The sequence below is a fragment of the Lithobates pipiens genome, unplaced genomic scaffold (assembly GCF_037356315.1).
Source record: "Lithobates pipiens isolate NorthernLeopardFrog02 unplaced genomic scaffold, aLitPip1_a1.2 Scaffold_30, whole genome shotgun sequence".
Lineage (NCBI taxonomy): Eukaryota > Metazoa > Chordata > Amphibia > Anura > Ranidae > Lithobates > Lithobates pipiens.
In genome coordinates this window covers 69,590,712-69,609,705 of record NW_027507791.1, presented here as the reverse complement: position 1 = coordinate 69,609,705, position 18,994 = coordinate 69,590,712, and the positions used below count along the sequence as shown (strand labels likewise).

General features: G+C 45.6%; 1 protein-coding gene across 5 annotated transcripts in view; it reads left to right on the top strand.

Moving 5' to 3' along the window:
• The window catches only part of LRRC9 (leucine rich repeat containing 9), a 212,075-nt gene that overhangs the window by 45,116 nt on the left and 147,965 nt on the right, over positions 1 to 18,994 (top strand). For all 5 annotated transcript variants that reach the window (XR_013264863.1, XM_077464391.1, XM_077464390.1 and 2 more), the window contains one exon: positions 13,934 to 13,997. Coding sequence is in view for 4 of the 5 variants with exons in the window: in XM_077464391.1 (XP_077320517.1) it covers positions 13,934 to 13,997 (64 nt within the window). In the remaining variant the exon portion in view is untranslated. The remainder of the gene's footprint in view (positions 1 to 13,933; positions 13,998 to 18,994) is intronic.

Below are 18,994 nucleotides of genomic sequence, written 5' to 3'. Positions count from 1 at the left end.
TGGGGTACAATGTACCCCTACCCATTCACCTGTGAAATAAAGTACAAAAAAAAACACAACACAGGGAAAAAATATTTTATTGCACAGCTCCGGGGGTCTTCCGTCTTCGGGGGTCTTCTCGCCGGACTCCTCCGCTATCTGTGTGTAGCTCTTTTACTAGCGGAGGAGTCCGGCTTTCTTCCTCCCCGCCGCCGGCCTCTTCTCCCGACTTCGGGGGTCTTGTCCCCCTCTTCGGTTCTTCTGCCGGGCCACCGCGCCTTCTTCTAGCTCTTTTACAGGCGGTGGCCCGGTCTTCTGTCGCCGCTGCCTTCCGTTCTTCTGTCGCCGCCTTCGGTTCTTCTGCCGGGCCACCGCGCCTTCTTGTAGCTCTTTTACAGGCGGTGGCCCGGTCTTCTGTCGCCGCTGTCGTCGCCGCCGCCGCCGCCTTCCGTTCTTGTTCTTCTTCTTGTTGTTCTTCTTCTTCTCCTGGAGATGTTGACTCGACGAGCTCTCCGGCCGGAATGCCAGAGCCGCGCTGTGCGGTCACTTATATAGTGACAATGGGGCAGTGTCACATGGTATATGTCACATGGGTTGGTCACATGGTGACCCCGCCCCCTTACGATGTCATAGTCCCCATGTGACATCAACCCATGTGACCAACCCATGTGACATATACCATGTGACACCGCCCCATTGTCACTATATAAGTGACCGCACAGCGCGGCTCTGGCATTCCGGCCGGAGAGCTCGTCGAGTCAACATCTCCAGGAGAAGAAGAAGAAGAACAAGAAGAAGAACAAGAACGGAAGGCGGCGGCGACGACAGCGGCGACAGAAGACCGGGCCACCGCCTGTAAAAGAGCTACAAGAAGGCGCGGTGGCCCGGCAGAAGAACCGAAGGCGGCGACAGAAGAACGGAAGGCAGCGGCGACAGAAGACCGGGCCACCGCCTGTAAAAGAGCTAGAAGAAGGCGCGGTGGCCCGGCAGAAGAACCGAAGAGGGGGACAAGACCCCCGAAGTCGGGAGAAGAGGCCGGCGGCGGGGAGGAAGAAAGCCGGACTCCTCCGCTAGTAAAAGAGCTACACACAGATAGCGGAGGAGTCCGGCGAGAAGACCCCCGAAGACGGAAGACCCCCGGAGCTGTGCAATAAAATATTTTTTCCCTGTGTTGTGTTTTTTTTTGTACTTTATTTCACAGGTGAATGGGTAGGGGTACATTGTACCCCATACTCATTCACATAGGGTGGGGGGCCGGTATCCGGGGGCCCCCTTCTTAAAGGGGGCTCCCGGATTCCGATAAGCCCCCCGCCCGCAGACCCCGACAACCAACGGCCAGGGTTGTCGGGAAGAGGCCCTTGTCCTCATCAACATGGGGACAAGGTGCTTTGGGGTGGGGGGGCCGCGCGGCCCCCCCTTCCCCAAGGCACCCCCCATGTTGAGGGCACGCGGCCTGGTACGGCTCAGAAGGGGGGCGCGCTCGCTCGCCCCCCTTTCCTGGCCGGCCGGGTAGCGTGCTCGGACAAGGGTCTGGTGTGGACTTTGGGGGAACCCCCACGCCGATTTTTTTCGCCGTTGGGGTTTCCCTTTAAGCCCATTCCAGGCGGCGGAGCCCGCGACGTCTCCTTCGCGGGCCCCGCCTACCTGTACACGCGCTCGAAATGGGCGGATTTGCCTCCTCCTTACGTGGGCGAGTCCGTTCATTTCAAAAGTTGAGCGAACTGTTTGGCAAACAGTTCGCTGAAACAGTCCGCTCGTGTGTGGGCAAGTCCGCTCATGCAAATTTTGAGCGGACTGTTTGCCGAAACTGTTTGACGAACAAGGTTGGGCAAACAGTCCGCGCGTGTGTACGCGGCCTTAGGGTTCTGAGAGTGTACCGATTTGAAATGGCGAGACACATTATGAGTCTTGAGACCCTTTTTGATATTATTCACATGTTCGCCCAACCTCACATGTAGGGGTCTAGACGTTCTACCGATATATTGGAGACCGCATCCACATTGTAACATATATACCACCCCTACAGTAGAACAGGTGATAAGTTTGTCAATCTTATATTCCCTGTTATTACTAGTGGCAATAAAAGATTTTCTCCTTTTTATATTGCATCTGGAGTGTCTGCATGCCGTACACCTACCACATGCATAAAAACCAGATAGAAAAGAGAAAAGTCTACTTTCAGTATGCACAGGAGGATCGATAACACTAGGTGCTATCTGGTCACGTAATGAAGGGGCTTTCTTGTATATGAAAGAGGGCCGTGCAGGTAGGAGAGGACCCAACACACGATCCTGTTTCAATATGAACCAGTTTTTAGCAACCACTTTTTCAAACTTTTTGTGCTGTACATTATAATCCAGAACCATTCTGAAGTTAACCCCTTCCACTTTTGATTCTTTTACTTTATCTCCAACTAAGAGAGATCTGTCCATCTGTTGGACCAAAGCTATTTCATGATCAAGGGCAGATCTATCATATCCTTTTTCTTGAAATTTAGAGGATAAGGTATGGGCCTGGAGCATAAAATCATCCACACGAGAACAATTCCGCCTCAGTCTTACATACTGTCCTCTGGGGATATTGCATAACCACGACTTATGGTGGCAGCTCCCCAGAGGAATGTACGAATTCCGATCGGTTGGCTTGAAATGATTTTTTAATACTAGCCCATCATTCGCTTTAATGATCTCCAGATCCAAGAACACCATACGCTCTTGGCTGATGTTCCATGATAACTGGATGTTTTTATCATTAGCGTTCATGGTGCAGATAAATTTATCCAAACCAACCCGATCACAGGGCTGGACTGGGACAGAAAATTGGCCCTGGACTTCATTCAGACCGGCCCACTTTAATTTTGCAAACACGCACAAAAACAGTATGTAAACTATACACAATTGCGCAAAAAAATAAGATAAAATTATTCATCAGTTACTGTGACCAGTGCCATTAAATTATTCATCAGTTACCGTGGCCAGAGCCATTAAATTATACATTAGTTACCGTGGCCAGTGCCATTAAATTATTCATCAGTTACCGTTGCCAGTGCCATTAAATTATTCATCAGTTACCGTGGCCAGTGCCATTAAATTATTCATCAGTTACCGTGGCCAGAGCCATTAAATTATACATTAGTTACCGTGGCCAGTGCCATTAAATTATTCATCAGTTACCGTTGCCAGTGCCATTAAATTATTCATCAGTTACCGTGGCCAGAGCCATTAAATTATTCATCAGTTACCGTGACCAGTGCCATTAAATTATTCATCAGTTACCGTGGCCAGAGCCATTAAATTATTCATCAGTTACCGTGGCCAGAGCCATTAAATTATACATTAGTTACCGTGGCCAGTGCCATTAAATTATTCATCAGTTACCGTGGCCAGAGCCATTAAATTATACATTAGTTACCGTGGCCAGTGCCATTAAATTATTCATCAGTTACCGTTGCCAGTGCCATTAAATTATTCATCAGTTACCGTGGCCAGTGCCATTAAATTATACATCAGTTACCATGGCCAGTGCCATTAAATTATTCATCAGTTACTGTGGCCAGAGCCATTAAATTATTCATCAGTTACCATGGCCAGAGCCATTAAATTATTCATCAGTTACCGTGGCCAGAGCCATTAAATTATTCATCAATTACCGTGGCCAGAGCCAATAAATTATTCATCAGTTACCGTGGCCAGTGCCATTAAATTATTCATCAGTTACCGTTGCCAGTGCCATTAAATTATACATCAGTTACCATAGCCAGTGCCATTAAATTATTCATCAGTTACCATGGCCAGAGCCATTAAATTATTCATCAGTTACCGTGACCAGTGGCATTAAATTATTCCTCAGTTATTGTGGCCAGTGCCATTAAATTATTCATCAGTTAACGTGGCCAGTGCCATTAAATTAATAATTGACCAGTGGCATTAAATAATAATCAGTTACCGTGACCAGTGACATTAATATTAATTTAATGCCACTGGTCAATTATTAATTTAATGTCACTGGTCAATTATTAATTTAATGTCACTGGCCACGGTAACTGATCAATAATTTAATGCCACTGCTCACGGTAATTGATGATCAGTTACTGTAGCCAGTGACATTAAATTAATAATTGACCAGTGGCATTAAATTAATATTAATGCCACTGGTCACGGTAACTGATTATTATTTAATGCCACTGGTCATTCAGGGACAGCCCCCCCCCCCCATAAAAGATGATTTTTTAGCCAATTTTTGGTGCAGGGGCATATGAAATCAGCAAACCTGTGTGCAAGATCAAAAGCGGGCCCTAGGCATTAAGAACAACAACACATGTCTTAAATTGCACTAAATATTGGCTTAAAGGGGGTGTTGTTTAGGGCTGCAACTAACAATTATTTTCAGAATCGATTAGTTGGCCGATTATTGTTTTGATTAATCGGTTAATAACCTTAAAAAAAAAAGTGGGTCAAATTGACGTTTAATAAATAGGGAATGCGGAGTGTATGGTGGTGAGTAATATGTACAGGAGAGGAGTGCGGAGTGTATGGCGGGGGGTGATATGTACAAGAGAGGAGTGTATGGCAGGGGGGTAATATGTACAGGAGAGGAGTGCGGAGTGTATGGCAGGGGGGTAATATGTACAGGGGAGGAGTGTGGAGTGTATGGCAGGGGGGTAATATGTACAGGGGAGGAGTGTGGAGTGTATGGCAGGGGGGTAACATGTACAGGAGAGGAGTGCGGAGTGTATGGCAGGGGGGTAATATGTACAGTGGAGGAGTGTGGAGTGTATGGCAGGGGGGTAATATGTACAGGGGAGGAGTGTGGAGTGTATGGCAGGGGGGTAACATGTACAGGAGAGGAGTGCGGAGTGTATGGCAGGGGGGTAATATGTACAGTGGAGGAGTGCGGAGTGTATGGCAGGGGGGTTATATGTACAGTGGAGGAGTGCGGAGTGTATGGCAGGGGGGTAATATGTACAGGGGAGGAGTGCGGAGTGTATGGCAGGGGGGTAACATGTACAGTGGAGGAGTGCGGAGTGTATGGCAGGGGGGTAACATGTACAGTGGAGGAGTGCGGAGTGTATGGCAGGGGGGTAACATGTACAGTGGAGGAGTGGGGAGTGTATGGCATGGGGGTAACATGTACAGTGGAGGAGTGCGGAGTGTATGGCAGGGGGGTAACATGTACAGTGGAGGAGTGCGGAGTGTATGGCAGGGGGGTAACATGTACAGTGGAGGAGTGCGGAGTGTATGGCAGGGGGGTAACATGTACAGTGGAGGAGTGCGGAGTGTATGGCAGGGGGGTAACATGTACAGGAGAGGAGTGCGGAGTGTATGGCAGGGGGGTAATATGTACAGGGGAGGAGTGCGGAGTGTATGGCAGGGGGGTAACATGTACAGTGGAGGAGTGCGGAGTGTATGGCAGGGGGGTAACATGTACAGTGGAGGAGTGCAGAGTGTATGGCAGGGGGGTAACATGTACAGGAGAGGAGTGCGGAGTGTATGGCAGGGGGGTAACATGTACAGGAGAGGAGTGCGGAGTGTATGGCAGGGGGGTAACATGTACAGTGGAGGAGTGCGGAGTGTATGGCAGGGGGGGTAATATGTACAGGAGAGGAGTGCGGAGTGTATGGCAGGGGGGTAACATGTACAGTGGAGGAGTGCGGAGTGTATGGCAGGGGGGTAACATGTACAGTGGAGGAGTGCGGAGTGTATGGCAGGGGGGTAACATGTACAGTGGAGGAGTGCGGAGTGTATGGCAGGGGGGTAACATGTACAGTGGAGGAGTGCGGAGTGTATGGCAGGGGGGTAATATGTACAGGAGAGGAGTGCGGAGTGTATGGCAGGGGGGTAACATGTACAGTGGAGGAGTGCGGAGTGTATGGCAGGGGGGTAACATGTACAGTGGAGGAGTGCGGAGTGTATGGCAGGGGGGTAACATGTACAGGAGAGGAGTGCGGAGTGTATGGCAGGGGGGTAACATGTACAGGAGAGGAGTGCGGAGTGTATGGCAGGGGGGTAACATGTACAGTGGAGGAGTGCGGAGTGTATGGCAGGGGGGTAATATGTACAGGAGAGGAGTGCGGAGTGTATGGCAGGGGGGTAACATGTACAGTGGAGGAGTGCGGAGTGTATGGCAGGGGGGTAACATGTACAGTGGAGGAGTGCGGAGTGTATGGCAGGGGGGTAACATGTACAGTGGAGGAGTGCGGAGTGTATGGCAGGGGGGTAATATGTACAGGAGAGGAGTGCGGAGTGTATGGCAGGGGGGTAACATGTACAGTGGAGGAGTGCGGAGTGTATGGCAGGGGGGTAACATGTACAGTGGAGGAGTGCGGAGTGTATGGCAGGGGGGTAACATGTACAGTGGAGGAGTGCAGAGTGTATGGCAGGGGGGTAACATGTACAGGAGAGGAGTGCGGAGTGTATGGCAGGGGGGTAACATGTACAGGAGAGGAGTGCGGAGTGTATGGCAGGGGGGTAACATGTACAGTGGAGGAGTGCGGAGTGTATGGCAGGGGGGTAATATGTACAGGAGAGGAGTGCGGAGTGTATGGCAGGGGGGTAACATGTACAGTGGAGGAGTGCGGAGTGTATGGCAGGGGGGTAACATGTACAGTGGAGGAGTGCGGAGTGTATGGCAGGGGGGTAACATGTACAGGAGAGGAGTGCGGAGTGTATGGCAGGGGGGTAACATGTACAGGAGAGGAGTGCGGAGTGTATGGCAGGGGGGTAACATGTACAGGAGAGGAGTGCGGAGTGTATGGCAGGGGGGTAACATGTACAGTGGAGGAGTGCGGAGTGTATGGCAGGGGGGTAATATGTACAGGAGAGGAGTGCGGAGTGTATGGCAGGGGGGTAACATGTACAGTGGAGGAGTGCGGAGTGTATGGCAGGGGGGTAACATGTACAGTGGAGGAGTGCGGAGTGTATGGCAGGGGGGTAACATGTACAGTGGAGGAGTGCGGAGTGTATGGCAGGGGGGTAATATGTACAGGAGAGGAGTGCGGAGTGTATGGCAGGGGGGTAACATGTACAGTGGAGGAGTGCGGAGTGTATGGCAGGGGGGTAACATGTACAGTGGAGGAGTGCGGAGTGTATGGCAGGGGGGTAACATGTACAGGAGAGGAGTGCGGAGTGTATGGCAGGGGGGTAACATGTACAGGAGAGGAGTGCGGAGTGTATGGCAGGGGGGTAACATGTACAGTGGAGGAGTGCGGAGTGTATGGCAGGGGGGTAACATGTACAGTGGAGGAGTGCGGAGTGTATGGCAGGGGGGTAACATGTACAGTGGAGGAGTGGGGAGTGTATGGCAGGGGGGTAATATGTACAGGAGAGGAGTGCGGAGTGTATGGCAGGGGGGTAACATGTACAGGAGAGGAGTGCGGAGTGTATGGCAGGGGGGTAATATGTACAGGAGAGGAGTGCGGAGTGTATGGCAGGGGGGTAACATGTACAGTGGAGGAGTGCGGAGTGTATGGCAGGGGGGTAACATGTACAGTGGAGGAGTGCAGAGTGTATGGCAGGGGGGTAACATGTACAGGAGAGGAGTGCGGAGTGTATGGCAGGGGGGTAACATGTACAGGAGAGGAGTGCGGAGTGTATGGCAGGGGGGTAACATGTACAGTGGAGGAGTGCGGAGTGTATGGCAGGGGGGTAACATGTACAGTGGAGGAGTGCGGAGTGTATGGCAGGGGGGTAACATGTACAGTGGAGGAGTGGGGAGTGTATGGCAGGGGGGTAATATGTACAGGAGAGGAGTGCGGAGTGTATGGCAGGGGGGTAACATGTACAGTGGAGGAGTGCGGAGTGTATGGCAGGGGGGTAACATGTACAGTGGAGGAGTGCGGAGTGTATGGTAGGGGGGTAACATGTACAGTGGAGGAGTGCGGAGTGTATGGTAGGGGGGTAACATGTACAGTGGAGGAGTGCGGAGTGTATGGCAGGGGGGGTAATATGTACAGTGGAGGAGTGTGGAGTGTATGGCAGGGGGGTAACATGTACAGTGGAGGAGTGCGGAGTGTATGGCAGGGGGGTAACATGTACAGGAGAGGAGTGCGGAGTGTATGGCAGGGGGGTAACATGTACAGTGGAGGAGTGCGGAGTGTATGGCAGGGGGGTAACATGTACAGTGGAGGAGTGGGGAGTGTATGGCAGGGGGGTAATATGTACAGGAGAGGAGTGCGGAGTGTATGGCAGGGGGGTAACATGTACAGTGGAGGAGTGCGGAGTGTATGGCAGGGGGGTAACATGTACAGTGGAGGAGTGCGGAGTGTATGGTAGGGGGGTAACATGTACAGTGGAGGAGTGCGGAGTGTATGGCAGGGGGGGTAATATGTACAGTGGAGGAGTGTGGAGTGTATGGCAGGGGGGTAGTTAGTGGAGAGAGGAGGAAGAGGAGTGCACCTCCTGATAGTCTGTCAAAGTTCCAAGGATACCAGACAGTACAATTATCCCCGTGATAGCAGCCAGTTTGTCTTTGAAGATGGGGAAGGGGGCAAGTTGTGAAAGAAGAATACTTGCAGTGATTTGGGGGTATAAGAGCATGCTGGATGTGCTAGGAGGACACACTTTGGGAGGGGAGAGAAATTGTGCAGGAAGGGGGGGGGGGGGGATTGAATAAAAAAATCTGACCCCCCCCCCCCCAGCACAATTTCTCTCCTCTGCTAAAGTGCCTCCTAGCACATACAGCATGCTCTTATCCCCCAAAATCGCTGCAAGTATTCTTTTTTGACAACTTGCCCCCCGTCTCTGTGTCTTCTCCTGCAAGTGCCAAGCACAAACCTCAGATCAGCACATCCCGTCCTGTTGTGTCCGTTCTCCTCCCCCTCCTTCTCCTGTCTGTGAGCCGAGGAAAAGGGGGAGGGGACTTCAGTCCATGTGTTAGTGTGAGGTGGGAGGAAGGGAGAGAAGCCGTGCAGTACACACTGTAATCGCAGTGTGTGGGAACAGAAACACCCCACACAAGCTGCAAGCCAGTCACTGGAGCCAATTGCGGAGGTAAAAGAACCAGCAGTGACTCCCAGCAGCACTAGCGCGGAGGAGGAGGATGTAAAATCCTCCTCCGCATTCAACGCTGGGCTGTGACGTCACTGGTTGCCAGACGCAAGGCGGCTATAGCAACCAGTGATCAGGAGGAGGTGGAGGCGGAGATAGAGCCAGCGCTATGGCAGCTCGGTCCGCCCCTGTTCCCAGATTGTCAATTTCATTCCGGGACAATTTATGCCAGCATCACGAGGGGGTGGTGCTTGTGTGCCGGGTGCAGGAGCGGAGCTGCCGCCGCCAGCCTTATTGTAACACAGGACAGACACGGAGAGTCCAGGGAGAGTGTAGTGATTCAAACACATAACACACTGTCTGACAACCGGCCCACTGAGCCAATCGGCCCACCGGGAAACTCCCGGTAGTCCCGATGGCCAGTACAGGCCTGCCCGATCACCATCCCATATAAAGATCAGGTCATCAATGAATCTATTGTAGCAAATTAGTTCCTTGGGGCGGTTCCGAAAAACAACATCCTCCTCCCAGTGGGCCAATTGAGGTTTGCTCCCAGTGTGGCCAATTTATTCATGGCCCACTGGGAGGAGGATGTTGTTTTTCGGAACCGCCCCAAGGAACTAATTTGCTACAATAGATTCATTGATGACCTGATCTTTATATGGGATGGTGATCGGGTTGGTTTGGATAAATTTATCTGCACCATGAACGCTAATGATAAAAACATCCAGTTATCATGGAACATCAGCCAAGAGCGTATGGTGTTCTTGGATCTGGAGATCATTAAAGCGAATGATGGGCTAGTATTAAAAAATCATTTCAAGCCAACCGATCGGAATTCGTACATTCCTCTGGGGAGCTGCCACCATAAGTCGTGGTTATGCAATATCCCCAGAGGACAGTATGTAAGACTGAGGCGGAATTGTTCTCGTGTGGATGATTTTATGCTCCAGGCCCATACCTTATCCTCTAAATTTCAAGAAAAAGGATATGATAGATCTGCCCTTGATCATGAAATAGCTTTGGTCCAACAGATGGACAGATCTCTCTTAGTTGGAGATAAAGTAAAAGAATCAAAAGTGGAAGGGGTTAACTTCAGAATGGTTCTGGATTATAATGTACAGCACAAAAAGTTTGAAAAAGTGGTTGCTAAAAACTGGTTCATATTGAAACAGGATCGTGTGTTGGGTCCTCTCCTACCTGCACGGCCCTCTTTCATATACAAGAAAGCCCCTTCATTACGTGACCAGATAGCACCTAGTGTTATCGATCCTCCTGTGCATACTGAAAGTAGACTTTTCTCTTTTCTATCTGGTTTTTATGCATGTGGTAGGTGTACGGCATGCAGACACTCCAGATGCAATATAAAAAGGAGAAAATCTTTTATTGCCACTAGTAATAACAGGGAATATAAGATTGACAAACTTATCACCTGTTCTACTGTAGGGGTGGTATATATGTTACAATGTGGATGCGGTCTCCAATATATCGGTAGAACGTCTAGACCCCTACATGTGAGGTTGGGCGAACATGTGAATAATATCAAAAAGGGTCTCAAGACTCATAATGTGTCTCGCCATTTCAAATCGGTACACTCTCAGAACCCTAAGAGTTTGAGTTTTTGGGGGATTGAGAAGGTAACCAAACATTGGCGTGGAGGTAACTTCATACGCCAATTAAGTAAACGTGAGTCTTATTGGATCCATGAAACAAGGGTTCTAGCCCCGAGAGGCTTGAACGTGGATTTTGATTTAAATTGCTTCATTTCGGACAGATAATAATTTTTCTTTTTTAATTTAAAATTTTATTTTTTTGATTAGTATATCTTTATATATATTTCTTTATATATATTTTGTATATATATATTCTCTTATGATTATTATTATTTTTGTATTTTTATATTTTTATATTTATATTTATATTTTATTTATTTTTCATTATTTTGCATTAACCCATGCGTGGATCAGTGTAGCTTGCTGATGATATCAGCGGCTATGTTGCTTTACATTTTATGTTTTCATTGCCAGTAATGTTGGACTGATTAGGAGATATACACATGTGTGGCCTTATTTCAGTGCTATAATATCGCATTGCTTTTTTGGCAATAATACTTTTTTATATTTTTTCTTCACATAGTTCATGTGGGAACAACTAGAGGATTGCTGCATGTTGCTATTCAGTAGGCAACACTTGCGCTTACCTCTGGTTTTGTTTTTTGTTTTTGTTTTTTATCTGTATTGTTTTTAAATACATCTTTCCTCTCTCTCTTACAGTGTTATTGTGCGCAGATCTGTGTTCCGGTGTCACGTTTGATACGTGCTTCCCCTGGCACTTGCCTTGCGCATAACTCTGCTTCTTATTGGCTTAATATCAGTGTGTTGGCTTAAAAGCGGCCGTTCGACGTCATGCTGTCACCGCTGATGAAGTCCCGCCTACTCTTTGGGACGCAACGCGTACGGACCACGTGACTCGCGCCGTGACGTCATCCGCAGGCTAACACACTGATCCACGCATGGTATTCGTTTCTTTGCTTAGCACTCAGCACTGGAGATCAGTGCTTACAAATGTGAGTGTAATTTCTCTTTACTTGCTTTTAAAATAAATTTATATCAACGGAGAGCACTAGATTTGCTTGTTCTTTATATTTATACATGAAATCATACTGATCTGATGACACGGAGGAGGATCTTTCCTGGGAGTACTTCCGTTTGGTCTGCTGAAATCTTATGATCTACCCTTGATGGGAACATGTGTTTTTGACCTGTCTGATATATCAGGGGTCCATTAGTTGAGGTGAGAGTCCAACTTGTTCAATGGTGAAGGGATCACATCGTCACTTGTTATATTGATTGAAGACACACTGCACAAGCGGATTCTTCTTGATCACTGCATCTATTATTCATCTATTTTTCATTTTATGGACTTTTTATATTATTATTTATTTGCGCTGTACTGTTACTTTTTTACTTTGTAATGTGGGATTTGGTATTTTGACCTATAGTATTCTAGCTGCATTTTTTTCACTTTTTTCACTTGTTTTATTGTGTTTAGCGCTGGTTGATTCTTTATTTTAGATTACAGAGAGATGCCTGTGATCACTACAAATAGGATTACCTACTTGTGTAAGGGTCCAATGCATTACCAGTATTTCTTTATTCTCTGAACAGGTCTTGGATGATCAAGCCTGTTATCGTTTTCCAGACTGTAGTCTTAAGTACTTGGAGTAGGGAAGAATTATATTTTTCTTTGTTTTTTGAAGGATAGGGCCCAGTGACCGTAGCCAAAAAGAACAATTAAAATGATTGTAAACAATCGCCTTGTAAAACATCCCAATCGGGTTAAAATAGAAATGAAAGACAAACTATTTCTGTACAAATATAATATAATATAATATCCCCCACCCTCAGCACCAGCCAATCCGCTTGCACTATGGTCCACCCCTCCCCACCAATCCCTGTGTGCAGCTCCAGAGACAAGCAGGGAGGTGAGCAGAGTCCAGCCCACACAGCATGCCACACATCACAATACACACACACCACAAACTCCAGCCCCAACAGCCTCAAGTGTCAAATCTCCACACCCTGAAAGCCCCAAAGGGACACGCATCCCCTGAACCCACCCAGTGAGAAAGCTGTCCCACCCAGCAGCACTGAATGAGACAGCTTCCTGACCCCCAAATTAATCAAATTTTTTTTTTTAAGTTTAAAAAAATGTCTACTAACTTTTTCTTAGGTGGCTCCTAGATTCAAACCAAATTTGTCAAGCCCTGTACTAGTTTAGAGCCACTTTAAGTGTAACTATAGTCAGAAAATAAAGTTTTGCTAGATCACTTCAGGCTGGCCCCGTTTGCTGGTATAGCTATGTAAAACAATAAAAAGAAGTGTCTATACTATGTAAAATCCAGTAATACACTGTCTCACCCTGCTCTGCACATGCTCAGTTGCTCTCCATTTTTAGGCATTTTTAGGAGGTTTGTAGAGGCCGAGCTGCTGACAGCCTTAAAGCTGAATTAAACCCTTCTATCCTTTACAGCCAAGGAAATTGCTTCTGTTTGATCTGTAACTGCCATGGTGCTGCACATGTGATCAGTTATGACACCAGCCATCTGATCGTTTGACAGTTTGGTTGAGGACAAAAGCAAATGTGACAGCAATCTTGGCATTCCAGAAATGTAACTGTTTTTTGAAACTGTTAAATCGATGGGTTTAGTTACGCGTTATAATTTAGTGCTGTTCAGGTGCTCTGGGCTTCAGCACAATGGCAGCCTCCAGCAGGAGGAAACTGGTTTTGGTAGCATAAAAATTAATGTGGAATATATGTTCCTTGCTAAAGAACATTATTTTTTATCACATTGTTATGGGTAAAGTTCCACTTTAAATACATTTTCAAGACTTCAGTGTGACAGTAAAGCAGCCAATCCCCAAGCATCTGAACCATCAGGTGGGAGGGAGGCAAATGAGAAGTATTGGACTTTTTTTCTCCACTTCCAACGATGAGTAACTTCTGTTTATAGTGAACCTTTTTTGTTTGCCCCACGTTGGCAAAGCACAGGTTCATTTTAAGTCATTTAAACAAAAAATAAATAAAAATAAATTATATATATATATATATATATATATATATATATATATATATATATATAATGTATATGTGTGTGTGTGTGTGTTTTATAATGGTTTAAAGATGTTCTAGCTTGGAAGGTTGACAAAAGGGCATTTTTCCTGGTTTTCTAAATAATATACCATAATGGCATCAAGACAGCTGATAATGATGGTGTATTGTACAACGTATCTTCTTTTATGGGAGTTACATAATAGGCGTAGTTATCACCTCTATGCATTTATTCATCGCTGGAGTCATGGGCAATGCTCTGCACATTTTTGGCTGCTTATAAAAAATAATTACTTGCATTGCCTCATATTATTTGCCTGTATTTCATTAGCAGAATAAAAGCCGATGTTGTTTTTCAGGGACTGGAAACTCTACAGAATTTAAAAGAGCTTAATCTGGCTGGGAACCTAATACACTCTGTAGGTATGTAAATATATACTCTGCTAGACTGTGCTCTGTATTCTTATCAATCACCTTTCTAGTGATAATCATCTAATCCATTTAATCCTGCCTCTGGCAGAAGTGTAATTTGGTATGGAACTGAATTAGTAAATGCTATTAGCATTCTATAAAATCACCCTGGTAAATGTAATTTGTGGAGATGTGTCACACATATGCTTTCTCGTATATCGCTGCCTGTGGCCTCCATGGTGGGAAGACCTATTCCTCACTGATGGCAGGAGATAAAATCTGTCCAATGTTACTGTAATCATGCATAGTGTAGTGGTAGACCTCATCTCAAACATTTGCAGATTTTCATTTTATTTTTTTTTATTTTTTTTTGGATTAAGCTTTTAAAATAATCATACTTTTTCCTGGAAATGTAAAGTTTGCATACTCAGATTTTAACCCCATCTCTGGCAAATTCCTTTTCGGGTCCTCACAATAAAAGAAACACTAACTACTATATAAAGAAATGCTACATATCCTTAAAATGCACCCGTGCCCAGACAATTAATAAGTACAATAAAGACAATAAATATGTACAATAAAGATTTTATATATTCTTAACAAGCAGCAAAAAAACTTTAAAAAGCCCTCACAGAGTTATCTAGCTGCATGTACTCTGAATTCATTCTCAAAAAATCCTCAGTGATCAAAATGAAAGACTGTAATACACAGTTTCAGTCAGTTTCTAACAGTTTTAAGACACCTGATATTTGTTTATGCCTGTGTTGTGATTTTAGAAGATTAATTTCTCCATAATGCCTATATCTACAAAGGAAAACGAGGGCTTGTTTTAAAGTGCTTTTACTGTGTGTTCAAATCATGTAAATAATATACCTTTCTCAAAACGTGCAGAGCTTATAGTGAACTGAAAATATCTGTAAAATAGGGATGCACCGATACCATTTTTTAAACACAGAGTACGAGTACCAATACTTTGTTTTAAGTATTCACCGATATCTATCGCCTAGGAAGAGTAGGTAGAGGGGTGGTTTGGAAGGTGGGGTGGGGGTGGGGGGGTGCAGGGCAGCTGAGTGAGGCTGGGCAAGAGCAGGGTGGGGGTGAGGGCTGGTTGGGGGGAGTAGGGGGTGAGGACAGGATGGGGGGGAATAGGGCATAAGTGAGGGCAGGGTCTGGGGATTGCAGATTGTCAGAGACTGCGGACATGGTGCAACCTGCCACGTTGCCTGTCACCAGATGCAGAATGTCACTTGCCACACTGCCTGCCACAAGATGTAGAATGTCACTTGCCAAATCACCTGCCACGCTTAGTGCCAGAAGATGTGGATTGCCACGTTGCCTGTCACCAGATGCAGAATGTCACTTACCACGCTGCCTCCCACAAGATGTAGAATGTCACTTGCCACATCACCTATCACGCTTACTGCCACAAGATGTGGATTGCCACCTGCCACGTTGCCTGTCACCAGATGCAGAATATCACTTGCCACACTGCCTGCCACCAGATGTAGAATGTCACTTTCCACGCCACCTGCCACGTTGCCTGTCACCAGATGCAGAATATCACTTGCCACACTGCCTGCCACAAGATGTAGAATGTCACTTTCCACGCCACGTTGCCTGTCACCAGATGCAGAATATCACTTGCCACACTGCCTGCCACAAGATGTAGAATGTCACTTTCCATGCCACCTGCTACGTTGCCTGTCACCAGATGCAGAATATCACTTGCCACACTGCCTGCCACAAGATGTAGAATGTCACTTTCCACGCCACCTGCTACGTTGCCTGTCACCAGATGCGGAGTGAGTAGAGCGCCTCTTGTGGTATGTCAGGCAGACAGCTAAGGGGTGAACTACAAGTCCCAGCACACATCACCTGTACTCTCACACACAGATCACCTGATGTCACATCTCTGTGGGATGGCCCCTCTGGATGTAGCAGGGTGTCTCCTTCCTCATGCTGCAGCCGGTCTCACCTGGCAGAGGGAGGGTCTGGGACTCCTTCGGCTGTCACTCTCTGCTCTTTGGCTTTCCTGATTAGCTGTCTGGCGTTTCACACAGTGAGGAGCCGTAGGAGAGTGGTGATGCGGGGCAGGCAGTATGAGATGATGTCATCTCTCTGCTCCCCGCCACACCTCCGACACTGAGACAGAGCACTGGCTTTGAGGGCAGAAGAGCGGTGATGCAGGGGGCCGAGAGAGATGATATCATCTCTGCCTTCCCGCCCGCTCGCTTCTTACATCCATCCTGCGCTCTCATGCCGGCAGCCTAGCATTAAAAAAACAGAAGGTATCTGTACATTTCCACGAGTACCGGTACCCTTAAAAATGCTTAGTATCGGTACCGATACTGGTATCGGTGTAACCCTACTGTAAAGTTATGTGTAATTTTCAAAACAAAATAAAAAGGTATTAAAAAATAAAAAATATACTGCGTTACTGACCCTGAGCAGGTGACAAGTTTAAACCTTCTCTGTTTAGTGTTTATTTAAAACATTTTTTTAACCCAGGTATAACTGTATTGTACCAGAGTCCCCTATTCCTTTTTGTATTATGATCTGGGAAACCCTTTTGCTTTCTTGTGTGCCATGCAGGAAAGTTATATTCATACACACTAGCTGCAGGCTCCTTGATATCCCTTTTAAGACAAGCCAGATGTAAGAGTGTTGGTAATGAGGAAATTTCTCACAACCCTATATTCAAACTTGCTTGGGGAGTATAAATCCGATTGGTGATGCAATTGATGGCAAAACTTACAGATAAAAAAGGATTTTTAAAGCACCCTTCAACTGATAATGTGAGGTTGTGTGTAAAAACCTGGTTGCAGCTAATTACAGAAAACCAAGATTATTGTAAACAGAGTGAACTTTCTGAATGGGCCATTTACTGCCTTCCAAGTAACTTCAGTTCTAATTCACAATGATTAAATGTGTGAAGTGACAACATTATTACCCTATTATAAGGAGAGTGCTCATAGTTTAGGCAGTTTCCTTGACCTGCCTCCTTTGTGGGCAGATACATTTGTACAGATTTGCCCATAAAAGTATATACCTATGTTCTAGAACCATATTTTGAGTTCTGGGTTACTTTTGTGGATGAATGAAGCATTATACAATACCTACATGTACAGTACATGCAGATACTTTTTTTGTAGATCTGGATTTTTCATGCAGACAAGAAAATTAAAATATCCATGTGACAAATATGCTTCCGGGATCTCACATTCTTTAGAGATTTTCCAGCTTGCTGGACCATATTCTTATCACCTGTGAACTGAGAGTGATGGTCATTGGGGCAGGTTAACTAAGCAGTTAGGGACGTCCCAGACAGAAAAGTGGCTACAGGGGCAGCAAAAAGACACTACTGTAATCTGAAGTAAGTATACAAAAATATGTTTATTCAATATACAGATAAAAATATGTTAAATAAAATGAAAGTTAATCAATATACATACTAGTTAGACGTTTGTTGAATTCCACACTACGGGAAGAGTGGTGGAACTAACACAATGGACAAACAAACAAATGAGGAAACGAAAAAAACATGTAACATCGTTGGTGATGGTCCTATGATGGTGGCCTGCAGAGCAAAAAATCTCAGGGATATTTTGATTCATTCTGAGTTTACAAAGCACTTAATCCCCACATGGCTTTCAGAATATCCTCGTAGCAAGGGAATGTTCCCCTGCACAAAGTACCAAATCTGCCCCTTTGTTGATAGGACTGATGTCTTCATGGATGCGGCAGGACAGAACAAATTTGAGATCAAGGATTTAATAAATTGTTCGACAACCAGGGTTGTCTATATGATTACCTGTCTCTGCCCTAAGTTCTATATAGGCAAAACCAAGAGATCCTTAAAAATCAGGATAGGAGAACATCTACGTAACCCTAAGAAGGAGAAAGAGAGACCCTTAAAATGGCCAAGAAACATTTTGCCCAGTTCCATGAGGGCAAAACTGATGGCCTAAAGGTGAAGGGGATCTACATCCTAAAGTTGCCACCTAGAAGGGGTGATTTCAACCGTATCCTACTACAAAAAGAGAAGTAGTGGATATTCCCTTTGAAATCTCTTACACCTCAGGGTTTAAATACCGAATTAAATTTGCAGTCTTTCCTCTAGTTCTATATTGGTCCTACCACTGTTTTCCTTCCAGCCCTATTTCTATTTACATTTATTATTTTTTCCTTTACTTTATTCTATATTTATTTTTATTTTTATTTACTTTCATTCTGAAATCTCTTACATCTGCACTTGCACTTTGTTCAATGTATCTTGTGAGTCTGTGACCTCCCTTGTCTTAGTAAACTCCTACCCCTGCATGTGGTATCTGGGACCTGCATGCATGGTGATTCAATACCCCATATATGCATGCCCCTATTATTTAAATATATATATAGAGAAAAAATGTATCTGTTCAGATATGGTTGTTGTTTGATTTAAAAGAAATAGAAAGGGATTTCCCTAGTGGTGGACTTTAGAGTTCGCAACGGCAGGTGGTGTAGCTTCTTTTGGATGGGGAGGAGGCTAGTGCACACCATATCCTTTATCTATTATTGTTTTGTGGACTAGCTCAGTCTCTTTTAAAATCATTATATACAGGGGAAAGGAAAGAAAGTTTCTTCAAAACATTGCATCCATTGTGTATGTATTTTTGTTCCTGGGGTATTAAATCACATTGATAGAATTCATAGGTTATTGTAGAATTAAATCAAACAAAAAAGATGGGTAGAACGGCCAAGTTTAGCGATTTTTGTTGTGCCACATCCAATAATGAAAGAACTTGAAAGGGATTCCCCTAATGGTGGACTGTAGAGGCACGTACACTAGTGAATATAATAAAATACAAAAATGTATTAATTGAATGAATAAAATCATATCATGAAAACATTGGACAAAATATATACGATACAAACAATTGATGAATTAATTATCCATACATAATCCAATCAATCATAGCATTTATTGCCCTTTGCATTAATTGAATCTGGTTGTTTTTGTCACTGACTTG